Genomic DNA, 23192 nt, shown 5'->3' with positions numbered 1-23192 from the left:
GGACTCGCTTGATTAAATCATTGGCCATTGGTGATTGAACTCAATCTCCAGCCCATCTTCCCTCCCCGGAGGTCCAGAGGTCTGGGATGAGGCCAAAAGTTCCCACCCTCTAATCGCATGATTTGTTCCCTTGGCAACCAGTCCCCATCCTTAGGTGCTTTCCAAAAGTCACCTCATTAACACAACAAAAGATACTTTATAACTCTCATCACTTAGGAAATTACAAGTGTTTTAGGAGCTCTGTGCCAGGAATGGGGACAAAAACCAAATATATATGTCTTATTATAAATCACAACATCATAGTCAGGTGCGCCCAGGATAATCTATCTCCCTTTTGATTAACTCAAAATCAACTGATTAGGGATCTTAATTACATCTGAAATATCCCTCCTCCTTTGCCATATGATATAATACAATCACAGGACTCATATTCCAATACCCCTGCCATGTTCTGTTGGCTAGAAGCAAGTCTCAGGTTTCACCCCAATGCAAGGGGAGATTACAAAAGGGTGTGACTCATTGGGGGGTCACCCTAGAGTATGTCCAACACAGGAGGTAAATAAATAAGACGTTGAACCACTAGAAAAACAAACCTGAAACGTTCACTATCCATGATATTGTCCATGTTGCAGATTAGCAACTTGAAGGAGAACATGGTATATCAGTTCCAAGTGGCAGCCATGAACATCGCTGGCTTGGGAGCACCCTCGGCAGTAAGCGCAAGCTTCAAATGTGAAGAGTGGACCATTGCTGTTCCAGGTAAACCGGGAAGACCATGTCTCAGCACTGAGGCTCAGAGTTTCTTCTAATGGAACCTACAACCTGGAACTAAATTTAAGTGGTACCTATATACAGCTTCTAAGGGAGACAAATTCTCTCAGCCCCTTGTGTTTACGTTAAATATTTCTACAGTACTATGAAACAATAGGTACCAATATAAAACTGAGTATAAATTTCTTATATTCCAAATAAATCCTAGAGTCCCCATAGCTCAGCCTCTGCATGGAGTAGGATGGACGGAAGCACACAGTTTGAATGCCACTTGATTATTTAAAAGGAATTCTAATCTTTGCTTGTCTTCTTCAAGGCCATTAAAGGGCATCCAATTCACATCCCCCAGCAAAATTTCTTAAAAATGTCCTCTGGCACTCCCAAGTTGTGCATTCTCCCACTGCTCTGGAGCATTTCATTTATCAGCCTCCCTCCCCCGTCTCCTCAGCCCCAGCCTCTGTGTCCTCCTTCCTGTGGTCTCCTCCTCCCTTGCTCCCAGCTCTTCACTGTACATACAGGGGACCTAACATGCCTGCCTAGGGCTTCAGTCCTGGCCTCCTGCCTCTTATATCTCTCCACTTAGCTCTTGAGTCCTTTCTGTCTATGTCAACTTTTTCCCAACTCTGCATCACAATAAAGATCCTGGAACTGGACTGGAAATGCTCTCCTTTGGAGGTTGTCATAGAGGGTGGTTGACGGGGCAGGGATGAAAGTGGGGAGAAGCCAGAAACAGTTACCTATGCTTTTAACTCTTACACAGTTACAACAGTGAACAAATGTAAAGACTGAATACTAACAAATTTACTAAGTCATTAAGAGTCAGACTAGCAACATAGTCAGTGGATGGGTTTTTTTTTGTTTGCTTTTTGTTTTTTAATTTTTGACCTCACCACACGGCATGGGGGGGCCTTAATTCCCCGACCAGGGATTGAACCTGTGCCCCCTGCATTGGAAGGCGGAGTCTTAACCACTGGACTGCCAGGGAAGTCCCTAGTGGATGGTTTTATTGTGCTTCCAATGGCACTAACTTCAAACACCCAAATACTTTAGTGCCACAGAATGACTAAATTCTCCCACTTGGGTTGGATATTCAGCTTGTATAACAACTGCTACAGCACTGGCTCCAACCATGTTAGAACACCAGGCCACACTGGGCACACTGGGTGGATCCAGCCATGCCCCCAGTGCCACCCGCTTCCTCTATTTGAAACCTTAGTGCATTTGGAGGACCATCTTTTTTGCCTTCACTTAGTGAGCATCCATCTGCATCACATCTCTATCACGTGTGAATAAAAAGATTACAAGAGAAACTCAAGAGAAGTTCAAGAGTTCACTCACCTTCAGTTAATACAAGTGGCAAACACAGTGGCTTTCCTTTCGCCTTCTTGAAGCTGGCGATATTTCTTAAGTTCTTTCTGCCACCTACACAAAAGTGGGTCTGTTTTTAAATTACTGCAGTTCCTGAATAAAGTTAAAATGTGAATGACGACAGACCAAGAAATTCTGAGCAGACCTGTGGAAAATGGTTTGATAGACAGAAATATAGTTAGCAAAAGAGGTTGCAGGGTGAGTGCTCCCAACTCAGAGGAGAAGTGAACGGGGCAGTCCTCCATGCCCATGGCCTCTCTTTTCCCAGATTCACCCTTGACTCACTGAGAAGTGTTGGGAAAGCCATGAGTCAAGAAAGCTTTATGATAGGTGAGAGCATTTAGGACATTTTGTCAGATGAAGAAACAGACTCAGGTTAAATGATACCCAGGAGGTCACACAGGCAATAAGTGGCAGTTAGGGTTGGAAACTAGGTCTGCTCATTCCAAGACACGAGGGGGTAGGAAGCAGCAGCACAGTGGTCCTTCTCTGGAAGAAAGTGCTGGTGCTACCTGTTGGGATGCCTCTCTGGCTCCTAAGGATGACACAGGACAATGGTCATAAAAGCCCTTTGCAAAACAGAGCACTCCACACCAGGGTAAGGTACTGGTGTTATTTAAACCTATTTCCACAGAAGGCATCATCAGGAGACAAAGATGACTCATTGCCAGTGACCATTAAGCTGAGGAAAAGGGCCCAAAGAACACAGTGATCAATTGCAAAATGCCAAAGCATAGCATGATGGAGTCTGCGCTTGTAGTTGGCTCTCAGGCCACTGTGAGTCAGTTCAGGTGCTTTTGATTGGTTGGTTAGAAACCAGTTGTTATTTAAAAAAAAAAAAAAGAGGAAAGAGAAAAGAAAATAAAGGGACTTCCCTAGTGGTGCAGTGGTTAAGAATCCACCTGCCAATGCAGGAGACACGGGTTCAAGTCCTGGTCCGGGAAGATGCCATATGCTGCAGAGCGAGTAAGCCTGTGTGCCACAACTACTGAGCCTGCGCTCTAGAGCCTGCAAGCCACAACTACTGCAGCCCGCGTGCCTAGAGCCTGTGCTCCATAACAAAGAGAAGCCACCGCAATGAGAAGCCTGAACACCGCAACAAAGAGTAGCCCCCACTCGCCACAACTAGAGAAAGCCCACGCACAGCAACGAGGACCCAACGCAGCCAATAAATAAATAAATAAATTTAAATAAATAAATAAAGTGCAAATCTGACTATATCCTTTAAAAAAAAAAGAAAGAAAATAAATAACTATATCACCTTCATAGCAGCTGGTAGTCATGCAAAGATGCAGGCCATCAGTGAGTAGATGGGACTCGCCCAAGAGTGCAAAGAGCACACACAGGAAGTATTTGGCTTCCTTCCTGAACAGGTTGATCAAGTTCCTTGGTGTCTCTGAGCTTTCTGTTAATTGTTTTAGGGATGGGTGAGATAAAAGAATGTAAAACACCTGATAGGGTTTAGCATAGATTCAGGGCCCATGGGATTGATTGTATTTGTTTTGGTGAAAGTTCTTTGTAACCACAATTGTAGTTTGCTTTTACCCCTATATGGGATATATGCTTTACGAGAAAGATATCCCTCCAGTGAGGGAGGGATATATATTTTGCAATATATATATTTTTCTATATTCATAAGCCATCAAAGAGAGTTGCTTTCTTCGTCATAATTGAGATTGCGGGGTATTTTCAGATTGTCATCCAAAAATAATCTGAAACTGAATCTGCAACCAAATTAAACTGTTATGATAAAAGGTGAGGAACACAGGCCTGAGGACAGCCTGAGGGCAAGGCTTCATCCAGCTGCTGGAGGGCACCTTGAACTGGCCTTAACCACTTGCTGCCCGTAAAGGGTCTTAATAGGCTGATACAGAGCTGTTGAGGAAACTTGATATGAAATGAGCACGGAATACCTGTTTCCATGGGAGTAGTAGATTTTACAAAAGAAGAACACCAGCATTAGCTTCAACTTTAAGACCTTAAATGTGGTTCTAGGTTTACACACATTGGAGTTTTCTTATCTCCATTATGATTGTTACGCATCAGTCTCTCTTTCCCTCTCAGGACCACCGCACAGTCTCAAGTACAGTGAAGTCAGAAAAACCTCCCTGGTTCTGCAGTGGAAGCCTCCAATCCACTCAGGACGGACTCCGGTCACTGGCTACTTTGTGGACATGAAGGAGGCCAGTGCCAAACAGGACCAGTGGCGAGGACTCAATGAGGCGGCTCTGAAAAACACATACCTGAAGGTAAGAGGATGCTCACAGTTTCAGAAAATCTTTTTTTTTTTTTAAAGAAAAACAGTTCTTCTAACGAAGTTAACTTTAAAGTCAGTGAGATAAAGCAGAGCATCTCAGCATTGGTCTGTGTCATGTGTTGGGATCCTGGTAGGATTCCATTTGGCAGTCGGTGAGGTTTTGGGGATGTTTCTGATACTTAAAACAATTTGCTTGTAATTTGACCCAAATCCCTTTGCCTGGCTTTAGGAAAGATCCCTCCTCCCTCTTCTGTCCCTCCTCGCCTCCACTTACCCACCTCACATTTTTGTTACTCACAGTCTTAAGATGTTACCATCTCCAAAAGGTGACTTTCTCATTCCTACCTCGAATTTTTTTGCCGGTGGTTTTTGATTTGAGGGTGTTATTTTCATAGAGTTCATGCCTGTACGCCTTTAACTGCTGATCCTTTTGAGTCGTGGCGGCCTTACCTCCCCTGCCCCCTCACCCCTGTGCTCACATGAGCTCTCAGGGACCAGAGGAATGAGTTGCCTCAACTCTTGACCTTGTTCTCACCCTTCTCCATGTCACTGCCTTCCAGGTTCCTCTAGAGTGTTCCAACTGATCCAGTTTCTAACTCTATCTGCCAGAGACTGTTCTGCTCTAGCCACTGACTCTCTCACTAGTACCAAATAGAAATCTCAAAAGAATGTTTCCCCCTATTATCAGCAGTGGCATCTGGAGACCCTGAATCTACAACAAGGCCTCAGAAACTGTGGGGAATATGACTCCAGTTCTTGTTACGTACAATGAAGTGTGACTGTATGACCACAGTCAAACAGGAAGCTTCACAGTGCATTCAGTGTACAGTCTTATCTGTTGGCAGAATATGCCACCACCCAGGGCGTGGGCCTTGGAGGATTTTCAGAGCATACCTGGTTTAAGAGATTTCTCTTGTCAACCTGCCACTAAAGTCCATACCATTTGTCAGCCACTCTCTGGGGTTAGGGCAGCCACTCTCTGGGGTCCCTATAAAAAGATGTAAATGTACCCTCCAGGAGAGATGACCCTTAAACCATTATATCCAACATGCCATTAACTCAGCTTCCCATGTGCCAGTAAGCTCTCCAGCCCCTTACAACACCATGAGGAGATAAGGAAGGTCACATTTCCTGGGGAAGAGAAAAGGTCAAGGAAGGTCTGGAGCCTAGGGTGCTGTTTGGCTGTCCAGAGAAGTCAGGAGGCCTCTCGATACAAAGACATCCCCAAGGCCAATGTAAAACAAAGGTCGGACACATCCTAGATGATGGTGGTGTGTGCTTATGGCCAGCATGACTTCCAAATCCTCCATCTGCCATAGCACAGGATCCCAGGAGCCCGACTCACGGGAAACCAAGTGAGAGTGAGAAGCCAAGCAAAGGGGACCAAGAGCCCAGGAAAAATGAGTAGGAAGAGAAAATAATGGAGTTTAAACACATCAAAGAATGGTTAATGTCACTCAGTTTTTTAAAAAAGAAGAAGAAGAAAGGCAAATTTAGGGGAAAGAGAGACTGAGGTTGAGTGCCCCTCACAAACCAGGAGACGAACTTTCTGTAAGGAAATGACCTTAGAGTTTGGCCACAATTTTTAAAGCAAAAATAGAATTACTGATTTTTCTGATTATAAAACAGATGCATGCTTATGATGACAAATTCAAGCAGTAAAGGCATAAAGAAGAAAAGTAGAGATGTCCTATAGTTCCCATACCCATTTTGATGTGGAGTCACTTTTCCAGATGTTTCATAGTTTCAGCCCTGAAATGGAGGAAAAATGTGCATGTTAAAAAGTTTAATCTGTCAAATTTAAGTGAGGAAAGGACATATACCTCCAGGAACAGGAGATTTTAGCACCATGGCACTGGAACATAATGGCCTAACCGGTTTCTGCCAGAAGCACCCCCATTCACATTAGCACTGAGTGTCTAGGGGTTCCTAGAGAGTGAAAGATGCATTACTATCCACCAAAAGGTTTAACCAACAGAGCTCATGCTTCCTTCTTGATTGGTAATTACAATCTGCTGAGACAATGTGGTGAGAGGGACTGAATAATTGGAAGGGGTGGGGGATATAGATTATGCATCTCTAGTGCTTTAAGCCAGCAGTCATTGCCCCTGCGGTGATGGAAGAGTGGAGGGGTGTGCCTGTCACCTCAGTGACTAGACACTAGGAAGTGGATTCACTTCCTGTGCCGTGTTGGCAGAAATCTGACTCATGGCCACATATTACCTAAGTGGCAGGTGCAGATGTGGCAGGTACCTGGCAACTGGTCTGTTTTTATCACGACAAGGAAATGTTTCTGTTCCTTTCTGTAGATCCACAGTTGCCTGGCATTATTTCTAAGCATAGAATTTAAATACATCAAACTCTTATGCATTTAGCCTGTGCCTAAATTCATTTACGGATTAAAATTCATTTCAAAAATCCATTAGCTCCAGTGAAAGCTATCACTAAATAAGTAGTGACATTCTGTTACCATAAACACAATACAATTAAATAAGTAGATTAAAAACCCAACAATTTAATACATAGCTCATCTAAATACATGGTCACAAACACTTCGCTTAGTTGAATAAGTATATTCTAGCTTTGTTTGATTTAAATCCCATTTTGGCTGTTAATCTCCATCACAACACTATGGGAAAAAATTGTGCCCTTTGTGTGTAATAAACTCCTTCTTAAAATACATATAGCTTTTAAAAGTCACATGTTCTAAAAAGGAAAACATAATTTTTGTAAAATATTGACAGTATTTGTAATACTAATGAGACTGTGCTGAACCCAAAGAAAGTCACAAAAAATTATGAAGTGGGACTGTTGTATAAAAACATACTATATATGTTTTTTACTTCTCTTATGCTCTTGTAACTCTAGCTTGGTGGCACACATATAATATAGGTCCTCAGCAAACATCTTCTTGATGATTGAAAATGTGAGGATTTGGAATTTGAATATATTTGACTATTCACAAATTACTAAAATTCACAATCATGTTAACTGCTTGTCTATTTATTTATTAAGATTTTATCGTTTTAAAAAATTTATTTATTTATGTATTTATTTTTGGTTGCGTTGGGTCTTCATTGGTGCACGTGGGCTTTCTCTAGTTGCAGTGAGCGGGGGCTACTCTTCATTGCAGTGTGCAGGCTTCTCATTGTGGTGGCTTCTCTTGTTGCAGAGCACGGGCTCTAGGCACATGGGCTTCAGTAGTTGTGTCATGCAGGCTCAGTAGTTGTGGCTTGTGGGCTCCAGAGTGCAGGCTCAGTAGTTGTGGAGCATGGGCTCAGTTGCTCCATGGCATGTGGGATCCTCCCGGACCAGGGCTCAAACCCGTGTCCCCTGCATTGGCAGGCGGATTCCCAACCACTGTGCCACCAGGGAAGTCCCTGCTTGTCTGTTTAGTGAGAAATAGCTGTATTATATTTATAGGGACAATTTTTGTTTGTTTTTGTTCTAGTGCTTTAACATGCTTTTAAACGGAAAGTGATCCATGATCTGTGATCCGTGCTTGTAATTCCCCTCTCTTGTCAGAAATTTTATCTGAAATTATTCATGGAACGTCTCAAAAGGATCAGGAAAAAAAGGGCAGCATATAAGCTCTCCTGAGCACTTTGTAATTTGTCTTTTGACCAAAGAATAAGGTGGCTAACTCCTTTAAAGCATACCTGTATTAGTCTTCTGTTTCTGATGCTGGTGGCCATTAAATTATCTAAAAAATAAACAGCATCTGAGTTTCAAGGGATCTTGGAAATCTCTACTTACACATGGTCCAGAGAGAAGAAAGTCTTAGCTGAAGCCACACACAGCCTTTGACATAAGGACGTTCAGAACCCAAGTCCTGTGCCCTTTGTGCTGTATAATTGAATTGCCACCACAGAGGAAGGGCACTTCTGTTCAAATGACACAAAGCACCCATCACTTCTATACCTGCTTCTTCCAGGTGCAAGGCCTCAAAGAGGGTGTCAGCTACGTGTTCCGAGTCCGAGCCGTAAACCAGGCAGGTGTCGGGAAGCCGTCTGACCTTGCTGGGCCTGTTGTGGCAGAAACCCGTCCAGGTAGGCTTTTACTTTTTCGTTAGTCTCATCTGTGTAAGATACCAAAGTAACATTCAACCTTACTTCTATGCTTTTCCTCATTTTCAAAATCATCACTGTATGCTAGCCGAATGATTGATAAGAATGAGCGTAGGACTTGACAATCATTTACCCCATCCCAGGACCTTAGGGCAGGGGTGAGCCACGTTTGTAGTGGTCCAGGGCTACTCTGGTTCATACTTAAAAACAGGGAAGTTCTTGATCAAGTTATGCTTCCTGGACCAACTGTTTAAAGCATACATTCCTGGGACGTTATTCCTGTTATACTACGGCCATTAATTCCCACAAGAATATTTTCCCATCACAGAGGAAGCTGGAACAGCCCAGGTAGCAAGCATGATCCTTAAACAAAAGTAGGGTTTATATAATTGTAGCTACTAAATTAAACCAGGGGACAGAAAATTTTTTCTGTGAAGGGCTAGATAGTAAATATTTTCAACTCTATGGTTATGTGGTCCCTGTAACAATCCCCAACTCTGCTGTGGCACAAAAGCAGGCTGAGACAATACATAAATTAGTGAGCATGGCTATGTGCCAATAAAACTTTATTGTGCTTGATATATGCATTATGTAATATGATACATTACATGCATTATGAAATTTGAATTATAACTAGTTTTCAGGTCTTGAAATATTAATCTTCTTTTTATTTTATTATTATTATTATTATTATTTTTTGCGGTACACGGGCCTCTCACTGCTGTGGCCTCTCCCGCTGCGGAGCACAGGCTCCAGACGCGCAGGCTCAGCGGCCATGGCTCACGGGCCCAGCCGCTCCGTGGCATGTGGGATCTTCCCGGACCGGGGCACGAACCCATGTCCCCTGCATCGGCAGGCGGACTCTCAACCACTGCGCCACCAGGGAAGCCCTCTTCTTTTTATTTGTAAAAGCTGTTTAAAAACGTAAAAACCATTCTTAGCTTGCAGGCCGTACGAAAAGAGGCAATGGGCCAGATTTAGCCCACAAGCCATAGTTTGCTGACCCCTGGATTAAACTAACAGCGGTCCTAATTGAATGATCTGTAGAGTTGAGGCAGCCTCACTTCCCAGTTTCAAGATGCCATGATTGGACTAGGAAAGACAGTCTTTCCCTTTGTTATGTGAACAAAGTTTATAGTGTTCACTGTGCAAGTAGTTTCAGATCATTATATAATACTTATTTTGTCATTTAATCTCCTTTTCAAAGTTATAAATTTCAGTTCATTAAGGTTACATGAAAGAAATTACTGGAAATGAAAAAAGATTAAAAAAAAGTATTAACCAGTTATTTTAAGTTTATATTCATTCTAGTCCAAGCACTCTCACTTTAATCCTATTTTCAGACTGAAATAAAGAGCAGATATATAATGTAATATTTGTTTTTAGGATGAGAAAAGAATGTAAACATAGAAAACTCTGCTCTCACTTAATGATACTTGAAAAGAATATCTAATGTATCCTTTGAGGAAGTACCTGCCCCTTTCATCCTATTACTTCATAAACTGCTTTCATCTACTCCTGTAACTACCCTCTAGCACCGGGTACGACAGAAGTGACCTTCTGGTACCAAAGTGTGGTAGGTGTGTCTGGACAGAGTGCCATACCTCATATAAGTACTCTTTGCAAAACTTCATGAGAAAATAGAAAGATGCTAGGAGCCCAAATGCCAGGTAAAAGGTGACACACGAAGACATGAGGACACACATTCCTATAGAAATCAGACCCTTCAGGTGCCAACTGTGCAGATATCTAGGGTGCCAATAGACATGCAGAAGAGCCCAACTGTGAGGCTGCCCTTGTAAGAACATTTAGATTATTACACAAATAAACTATCTAGTCATTGATAGGTTAAAAGCACCCTTTAAGCAGTGGAACCCAAATCTGATTGACTAAAGAAAGCTTAAATTGATTTCCTGTTTTCTCATCAATAACCCTTGGAATGGCAGGTGGCCAGTCAGGATGTTAGTAAAGCCACCACGGTGGAAACTTTACCATCAGAAAGGAGTCTGCTGGTGAGCTCCTGGGGGAGAGTTTTGTTTCACTCGTTTGGAACAAGGCACCCAAAGTCATTCTGTGGCCGTTCCATTCCCAGAATATAACTACAAGCAGCAGCTGCAGACTAAACAGCAGCAGATTAACCCGCTCAGGAACCACTGGCTCAAGCCTAGGAAAAAATCCCGGGAGGCACAGAGTCAAGATGCTTGACTTGAAGCATCGCCATGAAGGAGCCCAAACCCAGGGCACTGAGGCTGGTTCCATATGCAACAGACACATTCATTCCTGCACTATGTGTTTCCTGAACACCTGCTTCATGCCAGGTGCTGTGTGGGCACCACAAGTAGAGTAATGTGACGTTGTCACCGCCCACTGGGCTTATGAGCTGGTGGAAGAACAGTTTACAGCATGGCATGATGAGAGCTTAGAGGTTCACAAAATACTTCCCATAGATGAATAGGCTATAAACAGGTGTTAAGGCTTCAAAAATCCCTGTAAAAACTTGTATGTAGCCTAAGGTTGTCTGTATTTATTAACTTTATTAAATACCAATATATTACTTTTAATCATGTATTTATTTTATGCTAAAATGTTTGGGGCCGGGGTTGGGGGGGGTGGGATCTGTTATCAGTTTCAAGGTTTGAAACGTGAAACTTGGATTGCTATTTCAGAAGAACAACTCCTTTTGGAACACATTACTAAAATTTCAGATAGAGAATAAAGCTTATCATGTAACAGCAAACCTCAAATACACCTAACAAGATACCTCAAGTGCAATTTGAATTCCAGTTAAAAGTTAACCTAATCCACTGGGGTTGGTAGGGTGACTGGTCTCCCTTTGAAGTTGACGAAAATGCCAGCAGACGTAGCTCAGCCACTACTGCAAAGTCTGATCGTGCTGGTAATGAGGATCAAAATGGACTAAGTGTGCTGTGCCTTACCAAGAAATCTAGTAGCTAAACAAGCCTGTAAGAAGAATAAGCTGGAAAATATTTAGAGTAGATTTGTTGGTACATGAGAGGCACTTCTAGTCTTGATATTTGATATTTTTCAAACAGTATCTATGTTGATTGTATCAGGTCTGGGCTGTAGGTGGAGACAAAGTGAACCAGATCAGACGGGAGGCAAGAGAGAGACCTGCCAAGGTGTGGCAGGTGATCTGGAGGGCAACAAATAACTGGCAGAACAGGCTGCAGGTGTTCTTACCAGAGACGCAGCAGCAGGCAGGAGAACTGAGGTGAGGGGCAGGAGAACCCAGACCCAGGCAGAGTCCCGGGCAGGAACTGAGTTATTGGAAGTTAGGACTTCTCACCAAGAGCAAGGCAGGTTAGAAGAACGGAGCTCCAGAAGGAATAATGAGCTGGGATTGAGTTGACAACCTACTAACCAATCCCAGTTTCTGAAAATTGATAGGTGTTAGAACCTGGTAGGGCTGAGAAGGCTCAGTGGCCTTGAGGTGGAGCTTTGAAGGATTCTGAAGCAGGAAGCCAGGCTGACTATTAAAGATTAGCTCAACTGGCTAATTTAGAAAACTTCACTTATATTTGCTCACTATCTGCTCTCTTTCACCCATTAGCAAAGTAGTTTTCAACCTTGACAGTACATTGCATTAGAATCATGCCAGGAACTTTTTGAAAATTCTGACTCCATTCTAGACTACTCCAGACCAATTAAATCAGAGTCTCCAGGACTGAGCCTGGGCATAGGTTCATTTTTGTTTGTTTGTTTAACTCCTTGGGTAATTCAAGTATGAAATTCAAGGTTTGTGAACTGTGCATTAGACTGTGGGCTCCTTCAACATAGGAACTTTATTTTCTCTCTATATGTCGATAGCCTAGTACCTGGTTTATAGATGAAAAAAATAATGAATGGCTACCATGTTTTGGCGAGAGAGTGTGACTCTGTTTTGCAGCCGCAACGTGTAAACCTAACCCTAGTATCTCGTAATGAATGCCCTGGTTATGAAGGGTGAGTTGGGAGAGATCCGGTGGAGGCCCTGATGTAGCACCAGGACCGCTGGTGGGTCAGCCAGCGGTCCTGTCTTCCACATAGGGGACCTCAGCGTTACACGCAGCCGATTGCATTTGTTCACTTCTGTCTGCTTCTGTTCTGTCCCACTCTCCAGTTTTTTTAAACACCACACACACACACACACACACACACACACACACACTCACTCACGCACACCATGGAGAAGGACAAAGAATAAAACTTATGAAAGTGTCCTATTAATGCAGATATAAAAGACTAAATCACATCAGATTATGAAATGTGTGAGAAGATGAATTCCCACTTTTAAATTTTATCTCTTTTTAAAATCATTATTTGCTGGAGTTTTATTATTACGGGCTGGAGTTAATTTCCCAAAAGTTCATTTTAGCCCTGGGCCGTACTTTAACCCATTCACTTACTGGGGGTAGTGGCAAGCCTGGAGGGACTATTAAAATGCCATTCCACGCAATCCAGTATTCCTCTATGTCCTCATTAAGGATTTGTTTAGGGTTGGGGCAGCTGACTAGAGACAACTCTTCTTAATTCCTTTTCAGACCAGAATTATCTCCTTCATTTTCTATAGCCAAATCTCCTCTGCTCTTAACTGAATTCTTCATATTCTTGAAAAGATTCAAAGGTTGTTTTTGAGAAAAATCTAAGTCCTGACAAACTTTGGTCCACTTTCCCAGCTCAACTCTGCGGGAAAGTGAGATGGCCTTTCATCTAGATGAGAATATCCATAGGGATTCCATTACTTTGACAGCAGAACATCAAACTTGCTGCCTGCCTGTTAAATATCGGAACCATTCTGCTCATGTTTTAGTCAAATGAATGTGAATGTGTCTCTTTAGACGTTTATGAGTTCAACCATGGATTGACAGCAGCTCAGTGCTTGGCAAAAACTCAGGCCGTGGGACATTCTAAAAAGAAAATTTGAGGGTGTTGTAGCTGCACCTCTTTCACTCTGACGCTGCACCAGGTTAATCTCCACAGGTGTAGTTGTGGACTAGCCTGGGGCCTCTTAGAAATGCTGTCATTACATTGCTCTTGGTGTTCCTAGAGCACTTATAAAAAGAATCATCCATTTCAATGTCATGTATCTTTTGTAAAATCTCACTAGAATTTTTTGCCCATGATGTATCCAGGATCCGTTCATTTAAGGAACACCACTATTAATTCCTCTTAGATTTTAATATGTGGAAAAAATGTCCTTTCCAGATTAACATAATTACCTTCTTTATTACACAGAGAGGAATCTATGAATCTATGTATTTTCCAAAAATGACTTCCTCTATATATAAACCCAGAATGCAGGAAGAGTCTACCTTTTTTCCAGGCAACTTCAATTCCATTTCCCATTATAGGTATTATTATAAAATACTTGGTCTACTAAGTCACTCTCCAAAAACACTTTTATTCAAAGAACTATGTTAACCAATTAATTAAAGCTGAACAGTAACAGAAGGCTTTGAATTTCAAAAGCCATGTTGAAAGAGTATGAGAGCATTAGCATTGTAATTCATGTGACAAATAGGGAACAAGATAACTTGTTGCCATAATCATTTTAAGACAATAACCTTGTTTTATATTTATACAGTTGAAACTGTGTTCTTTCTTTGTAATAGTAAGTTATTTTGACTAAACATTATTTTCTAAAGAGAATTTTTGTGGAGTGTAAGAAATATGCCTAGAAAACTAGTATTTCAATTATTTTCAGTAAACTTTACTTTTCAAAATCTTGTGATTATGATCACTTTCAGAGTGATACTGTCAGCCAGTTGACAGCATCACTGTTTGTCAGGAAAGAGATCAAGTTTTAAATTCTGAGCATAAGTAGGAAACCCACTGCGACTAGAATGTTTTCTTTGTTGGTTTTTTTTTTATTTTGTCTGTTTATCAAAATATTGGTGTTATGCTTAAGCTTTAATAAGACTAGTTCCAATAAAATAAACATTGCAATTCTAAACTGACATTTCTCATTTAAATCTGTTTTTTCAGTCCAGTGCTTGGCATGTGTAAATATGTATGGAAAATATTAAAGACAAAAGCCCTGCCCTTGTAGAATGTAACCCTGTTCTTGATAAAATAAACAACCAGTGCAACTTATTGAAAACTGAAAATTAATCAAATACTCATCTTAATGAGTATTTGATTTTTAAAACAGAAGTATGGAAGAGAGTTTTAACTTTTTTTCCCTTTATTTAAATAAATCAACAAATAGCACCCATCATAGCCACAATTATGTGAGCATAAATTGAGGAAATGTTCATGCTTCTCTTTTATCCACTACAGGTATTGTCTACCATGTTCTGATTTGATATGATTAATCAAGAAAAGCTGCACAGATGAGCACACTCAGATACTAGTTGACTTTACATCTAATCCCTACTTTTTATTTTGCCCCTCCAGGCAATTACTTAATTTCAAATCACAAATTTTGATCTAAGACTTTCAAAAAATACCATGTTGTTTTCTAAAAGTATAAATTATTACATTTTTTTACATTAGAACCCAGCTACAAAGTAATGATGTAAAACTCATAGGTTAAAGTGGAAACACACATATTGCCTGGGACTTAAAAATAACATCTTTTGTTTCATTTCATATGTCACAAAAGATCTCCAAGTACTTTACAAAAATTAATTGCCCAGAATAATTCAGTGAGGCAGCTCTATATCCTTCTCTTAATAGCTGAGGCAATTGAGACAACAACTAAGCAGGGTTTTTCTATTCTCTAAGTTGCATGGGTTTGGGACCAAATCTGGCCATTCAGAAACCTGAAAAAGGTATTGTTTTAAATACCCAGTAGTTCCATTTACCTGAGAATTTACTGCTAGAGCATCAATTATTTAAAATTTCATTCTAAGACTCTTTGATGAAAATTCTCGTAAAATAGATTACACATTTCAGTACCTACCTTTCATACTTCTTGGATGCAATATACTTAATTTCATTTACCTTTTTCTGAATGACTCAGAGCCATAAGTATCCACCTTATTCATTGCCCAGTGTTACAATATAGTGACGTCTTATGGGGTGAGGAGCTGTTTGTCCCTCTACTAAATAATGTCTTTGTGCCTGCTTTTTAGTTTTCTGCTTCCTCTCCTGCTGTCATTTTCCTGATGATAGTAGCTTCTTACTTTCCTCTCTTTTTTGGGTTCAATCTACTGAGAGAAACTGACCAACTAAGCTTGTTACAATCATCTCAAGCTAAGTAGAGATTCCAAGTGATGGTCTATGGAATTCACCACTGAGTGTTCAAGAATACTAGTGCATGGACTTTGTCACATCAGCACTGGCTCTTAGAGACTTGTTTTCATTACTTCTTGGTCTTGGGCAAGATTCCAAATGAGTGAAGTGTTACGGTACCAAGGTTATCCATGTAATTGAGAGAAAAGCCAAGCTAATTATATTGTTCATATGCTTTCCGTTTTATGACTCCTTTGTAGAAACGTCAAATCTTTCACTTTAATAAAAATCAAGACTCTTAAGCTAAGCAATATTTTTTTCTGCTGTAAACTTAAGTCATACCTCCAACATAATAAACAGCAGGCATATGGATGATTCACTTCCTTTTTAAAGAGATTACAAATAAACCAATGAATGATTAATACGAACAATCTGTCATGCCTCCAAAATAGATATTATGTAAATAGCAAGAAAGGTTTAGTCAACTTCATTACTTCTCCTTTCCTCTTTATAACAATACAGATATTCAGAAAATTTTCCATTTATACTCTCTGTGATTCAGTTATGCTAACTGTGTATTATAATACCATCTAAACCTCAGCATTCTTAGGTGTCAGTCTTTTCTTAAGTAACTTGTTCGTTATTTGTTATACAGCAATGTTATACATTAATCCTAATGTAAGGATTAGTCATGTGTTACTGGGAATAGAAATTAAACATGGTCTGTGACTTCCAATAAAGTAATACATGGGGGACATTTCACTTAGGAAAAATTAAATCTTTAATTGATCTTTATTTCTGTTTATCTGTATAGCCAAATGTGAAAATAACCCTTTATTTTTTAAAAAGTAATTTTTTAAAATCTCCTAGAATTAGTCTTCGCTAAGTTTTCTATGTGTTAAAAATCACTTTTTGGAGGTTTATAGTTGAAGCACACACTACTATCAATAAGGACACAAATTAGACCAACTGCCAGGCTTAGGAACCAACATCCTAATGTCACCAATCACTCTTTAGGCACTCGTTTTGTTTTGCCCTTCGCCTGGGAGGAGTCTTGCAATTGTTTTTCCCCTGACAGGTTTTATTGAATGATGCAATCTAGAAGAGAAAATCTTTCATCACTTGGGAAGTATCTACTGAAAGATTTTTTTTTATACTTTAAAAAAAATAAAACTATACCTTTCTGAAATTAAATATATTTTTCCTAATGTATGGAAACAAACTAAGTGTAGACTGGTAATTGAATTAATGGCAATTTGAGAAGAGCATTTTACCTTTTAAATTGGATTTAGGCAGAGATGTGAACATTTTATATGCTATACACACTCTGAATTGTTATATTGAATGCAGATGTAATTTATTATAACCCTCAAAAAAAATCCCTCAAAACATTATTGTTTTCTTTTAAAATCCAAAAACTAATCTTGAAACATTTGAATCTCTTGAAATTCATTTCCATAAAGTTCAATAACAGTCATTTCTAGGTTTCTATTGTTCTAATCTAGAATGGCATCTTTAGATTAATTTATGATTACCTGATCAGCAGAATTTGTTTCCATGGAGTTTTTTTTCATTCTTAAATGATTTACAAACTTTGAACATGTGAATATAGGCAGTTCGTACTACCTCTACTTTCTCCCCTCTAATTTCCCTTTGATTTCTTTATCTCTTATCTATCCTTTCTTGATGACTAGTTAGATATGGGTAATATTGAAGCAAAAGTCATGAATTAGGCCCTGATAAGGACCATTCAACTTTCCTTTCTCCCAAGGCTGCCTTGTCCTTCTTATTATGGTCAACATACTCCAGTAATTGTCCCAAGGGTCACGTCAACCAATTTTCTTCAGCCCTGAACAAACAGTACTGTCCATGGTGTTAGCACTACCTAAGAAACATGGTACATTCATTTAATTCTGTCACAACACAAAAGTTGAATTGTAGCAGGATTGTCAGTTGCAGCGAGCAGTTGGGGCTTTTTGCTTGCACAGGCTCAAGGCCCTGCTTTAAGGCTACAGTAAGGGATCCCAAGGTAAGGAATTCTTACGTGATTGACTTCTACCAGGAACTATCAGTGCCTTGTTTTTGATCTTCTAGGAACCAAAGAACTTGTTGTAAATGTGGATGATGATGGAGTCATTTCCTTGAACTTCGAATGTGATCAGATGGCTCCAAATTCTGAGTTCACCTGGTCCAAAGATTATGTCCCCACAGAGGAGTCTCCAAGATTAGAGGTTGAAAGCAAAGGCAACAAGTACGCACCGTTTCAATCCTAACTATGGGTCTCCTTTTCATGAAAGGAGGATGAAGTACGCTTTCCATTTCAAATAAGAGAATGAAATCCAAATATTTTATAACTGGAAATGTAAAAAGTGAAAACCAGTATAAACCTTAAAAAATAACAATCCTTATAAAATACTTTTCACATTAGTCCATTTAAAGTATTTTCTCATATGTGTCTCACTGTCAACTGAAAAAAAAAAGCGCAATGTGAGAGCTATGACCTAAGTTTTATTTGGGGCAAAATGAGGACAATAGCCCAGGAGACAGCATCTCAGACAGCTCTGAGGAACTGCTCCGAAAAGGTAAGGAGGAAAGTCAGGATAGAAGTGATTTTGGTGAAGGGGAAACGTGCAATCAAAGCACACATTTCGGCAGAAGCTTGCTGCTAGTCACAAGGAGCCGATGTCTCCATCAATGATTTTAGTGCTTTTCTAGTTATGAGAAGATACAAGAAATTGGGCTCATAAAATCTTCTCCTGAAAAATACCTAACTACCTGAAGGCCTGTTCTGCCAGTTTTTCCAGAGCACAGAGCGCCTCATTCCTGATCTCCACCCTGAACTCCTTTCAGGGTGTGTTGAAGGTCAGCGACTGCAGTGGCTAATGACTTCATCCTTGTAGAAGCAGATGGCGAGCAGCAGTTTTTAGTTGGCATCGTTTATGATGATGTAAGAAAAGCTTTAACTGGCATAAAAGTGAACTTCAAAGATGATTCTCATTATTCTACAGAATTTTGAAATCTTAAGTAATGGTGAGGATGCTTATGGGGAGGGGTTAAGGAAGAACTTGCTGATTCAAGTTATGGTAAATTCAATGGATTGGGTATAATCTGTTCTGCTTTTTCACCGCCACTTGTGAGTGACACAATACTGTACTGGAAAGAACTCTGTATGGGAAGCACAGGAGAGATGAGCTCTAGTCCCAGCTCTACCTGGAGCCGGCTGTGTGACCTGGGGCAGCTTTTAATTACATGGACCTTGGATTTCTTTTTCTGTAAAATAGAAGAGAGTGAAGGAGATTAATTTTATGATCTGTTACTTCCTTTCAGCCTCAAGATTTCTTTTTATTTCACCTTACTTATCAAGCTTCATATCTTTATAGTGCCAACCAGATTGGATTATATTTAGTAAAGCAAAATATTCCTAAGTATTACTTCTATTACAAAAGCCCAATGTAGCTCAAAAATAAAAGAAAGAAATAGTAATTTTGTTGGAAAACAGCAAGGAAATACTGAATATATTAATAATTAAAAGACGTTCTGCTGTAACTATGCTGTAAGGTCCTTGAAGTGAAACATAATTTTGGTCAAAGGAAAGACAATCAAACTATAAATTTTTTTCCTTGATTAACCTATAAATGTTTGGGTGGTCTTAGACCCTGACCAGCAATGTGACTCACCAAAGTTAGAAAACAAAGAGAACTAGACCACTGACCCATTCATTCATTCATTCCACAAGTATTTATTAGGCCCATATTATGTGCTAGACAAGGTATGGAGGCCGGAGGACACAACAGTGAACAAAACAGATCTCGTCCCAAAAGGCATTCAGTGGAGGTATATAGTTAATGAACTAGGCAATACTGATGCCATGTGATAACCTCCAAAACAGGAAGTGCAGGGTTGACATAAGAGAGGCATTGGGAGGTTCTGCCCTGTGAAGAAGAAAAATTTCAGGCTGCCCAGCAAGGGTTGATCAGCTAAAAATATCTTTATTTGGGATGTACATCGATACGCATCATAGCTTGGGGATGGGAGATTTGTACCAGCTCCCCCTCCCGTTACCATCAGCCCATAGGAGGAGGTCAGGAAAGTCTTTCCAGAAGCAGCAAGAATGAGTGGGCTTTAGGTCAGCAAGGGGGACAGAACAAGTGCTCCACGTGAAGGGAGCGGACGTGCAAATGCCTAGAGACCGGCAGGGTGCAGGCCCTCAGACCCCACACGGCCTCTCTTCTTATAAAATTATTCTGTTCTGAAGGACGAAAATGACCTTCAAAGACCTCGGGATGGAAGACTTGGGCATCTACTCCTGCGATGTAACAGACACTGATGGAATAGCGTCAAGCTACTTGATAGATGAGGAAGGTAAGTGAAAAATCAGTTCATTCACGAGTCTGCTTTGATTTCTCAGTGATTCCCAAGGATCAAGTGACTTTTGTTTTAGTAGTTCAAGCTCTAATTGTTCTCTTTTTCTCCCTACAGAATTGAAACGTTTACTTGCTCTCAGCCAAGAACACAAGTTCCCAAGTAAGTGTCCACAATACATTCACAGAGTTTAGCCATCCCTCTACACACTTCTGACAGGATCAAGAGAAGAGGCTCTTGAGAACATATAATGGAGCATATATCGGTAGCTGCAGATGCACTTTCCGAAGGGCTGCCTTTATCTTTGTCATTGTTCTCCAGAGATACAAAGAACACTGACATAGGAGATACATCCCATGCTCTGTTACATAGAACACTATCGGGTTACATAGGTGTAACAGCTGACCAATTACATTCTTAACCTTTTGCCTACATATTTTGGAACTTTATACACACACACACACACACACACACACACATCTCCTGGATACATTAATTTGTATGTCTTTTAGGCGAACTGATCTCTTCCTAAGCAATTTAATGTTAACATTTAATAGAAGAACCATACCTCTAAATAAAGACAGTACCTAACATTTTAAACTCCTGGAAAATAAGGTAAAGATGCCTTGATCAGAAAAAGAATCCCTATGAACTATCTAAAAACCCTTCAATGAAGTACCTTCTACATAAAAGATTAAATTCCAGAGTTGACACCTAAGAGAAGAGAAAGAAGTCTGAAACGATACTCAGAAAGTTCCACTGGCCTGATAGGATCTCTTGCCCATTGGTACCCACTGGCCAAAGCAGTGAAGCATCCAGAAAGTTACACCTTAGAGTTTGAAAAAACAAAGAGTGATAGCATCACTCATTCTTTTAAATCAGGAATTTTTTTCATTCCTTAATCCCTAAAATATAACTTCTTCACTAATAAAGGAGTTTCAGGAACCCAGGGAACTATACCCTGACCCCAAACTATAGGCAAAACGTTGTGTGTTTGTAGATGTGCATTTTTCTAGGGCGAAGGTCTACAGCTTTCCTGAAATTCTCAGCAGAGCTGTGATTAAAAAATAAACACTGCTTAAAACTAGTGGTCTGACCTCTCTCACATTCCCAAGGAATGCATGTTTGATGGTGAGGCTGGGTGTTGGTGACTATTGGCCTCAGCTGGAATGTTCTCAAAACCAACTTTATTCAACAAAGCACAGTGGGGTGCCTGTGGAGTGTGAATGCAGAAAGCAGGCTTTCTGAATTCTAGGGGAGAACTGTTTCTCGTCTGTAAGCGTATTCACCATCAAACTGGAAAAGTTACACCAAGAATAGTATCTTAAAAGTTATTCTTTTTAAAATTGTATGGAAAGCAGAGGTTTGGCCTGGTCTGTCCTTCTTCTGTACTCTGTGAACCTGAGCACCTCATCCCAATTTCCCCATTGCCTGGTTTCTTTTCCAGGAACGGCTGTTGTAATTGTTCACAGCACCCACGACATAGAGGGGCTGTGAGAGACAATCAACAGGGCGTTGGTTAATCCTGAACTCTTCAGGGAAAATATAAATGTTAATTGAAACAGAAGAGTGACCTAGAAAAATCCACTTGCAGAAGAGCTGTCTGCCAGTCACACAGATGTCCTCCCTTCATGTTCCCGGGGCCATGAAGAGGGGACTGGAGGAGAGGGTCACCGTGCCGAGCACAGCTGGAGCCTGTGAATGCTCGCACTGTCTACAACGTGAAACAGAAACAGCAGCACCTACTAATCTAATCTAGTCAGACAGTAAACATTGACAAAGTGTCTAGGCAACAGCTGGTCCAAACACATTTACATTTAGCTTAAAGAATGGAGATGAGAAAAGTTGGGGTGTTGCTGTTGAATTGGAGGTGCCCAGACTCCCTGAAGTTCAGTGATCATATGGACTTGCCAGTAGTAATTGCCCGCTGTCACTGTCATTTATGCTGAGATATTTCATTCTGCATGAGCATAATCACTTTAGTTGTTGGTTCTAGGAGAAGGGGTAGCAGCAAACTCAGGTGCCCTATTATTAGAGATCAGGTGTGGCATTTGGGTCAGCACAGAGAGAACCCAAAAATGTGTTAAAAACTCTGATGTGCAGGTATGACTCTCCCAACCGGAGGTAGCTCCCGTGAACCCGTTGAAGCAATGTTTAAAGTATCACAGCTCCAGTACTTTTTTCTCCCCAACCACTGTTGGATCAGCCAGGTCACTGCATGAATATTTTCAGAGATCTGATGATAGGGTCAAAGCAGCATATCCAATTTCTCAATTTATACCCACTTCCTTTTAGTATATGTGGACACATAAGCCATCTTCTTGAGATTTTGTAAGGTCTTAACTGGTCTCGTCTCTTACAGAGTATAATAAAGAGTGTGCTGTTCCTTCCCTTGGCACAGTAAATTCTCCTGTTTTCAAAAATATTTTGAAAACCACTAAACATATGCCTTAAACCTACAAATACCAGATATTTTGCTGGAGCAAATTAACTGCCAGAGAAAAGAGCCTAAGGAAATTTAGGGCTGAGCAGAAGGAAAAAATAAAAATATCTAAAGCTAAAAATAGAAAATAACCTAGTCTGTGTTGCCAGTAGTGATACTAAATTGCAGTGTAGAGAGGCAGTTTATTTGAATATATATGTCTGTGTGTGTGTGTGTGTGTGTGTGTGTGTGTGTGTGTGTATATATATATCTAAAATTCAAGGTATATGGGGGGGATGGTGGGAGATATACTTCAGTATCAACAACATCCTGCAGGTCTCTCGCCTTTTGAGATGGACCACATTCTGTCTACGGAATGTGTATCTCTCTAAATAAATACACTTCTCACCTAAAAAAAAACAGAAACAAAAACATCCTGCATAATATATCTTTTTATTTGTAGACATTGGTTATTATCCCACTTGTATATATTATACTCTATGAGTACAGACATACACAAGCACGTATACATAAATTATATCTATCTGGTATGTCCTCTTAGGTGTAAATATAACATACAATTGGTGGTTGTAGGGTGTTGTTTAAACAACTGAAGGAAGAGTCACCAAAATATTAATTTATTATATGCTGTTTATAGGGTGCTTAAACAGAATGTCATCAAACTCCACAATGACCTTAAAAGGGTCACTACTATGGTGATTTAATTTGAGAGATGAAGAAAGTGAGGCACAGAGAGGTTAAGTAATTA

At 40.3% G+C, this 23192-nt stretch overlaps 1 protein-coding gene across 1 annotated transcript in view; it reads left to right on the top strand.

Moving 5' to 3' along the window:
* The window catches only part of MYOM1 (myomesin 1), a 141658-nt gene that overhangs the window by 95956 nt on the left and 22510 nt on the right, over positions 1–23192 (top strand). The window contains exons 19-24 of the mRNA XM_060121828.1: positions 633–759; positions 4204–4388; positions 8331–8445; positions 17734–17890; positions 19895–20001; positions 20119–20163. Coding sequence (XP_059977811.1) covers positions 633–759; positions 4204–4388; positions 8331–8445; positions 17734–17890; positions 19895–20001; positions 20119–20163 — 736 coding nt within the window. The remainder of the gene's footprint in view (positions 1–632; positions 760–4203; positions 4389–8330; positions 8446–17733; positions 17891–19894; positions 20002–20118; positions 20164–23192) is intronic.

This window comes from Lagenorhynchus albirostris, chromosome 14 (genome assembly GCF_949774975.1).
Source record: "Lagenorhynchus albirostris chromosome 14, mLagAlb1.1, whole genome shotgun sequence".
Taxonomy (NCBI): Eukaryota; Metazoa; Chordata; class Mammalia; order Artiodactyla; family Delphinidae; genus Lagenorhynchus; species Lagenorhynchus albirostris.
Note: the sequence above shows the minus strand (reverse complement) of the source record. Positions and strands in the feature narration are given on the sequence as shown.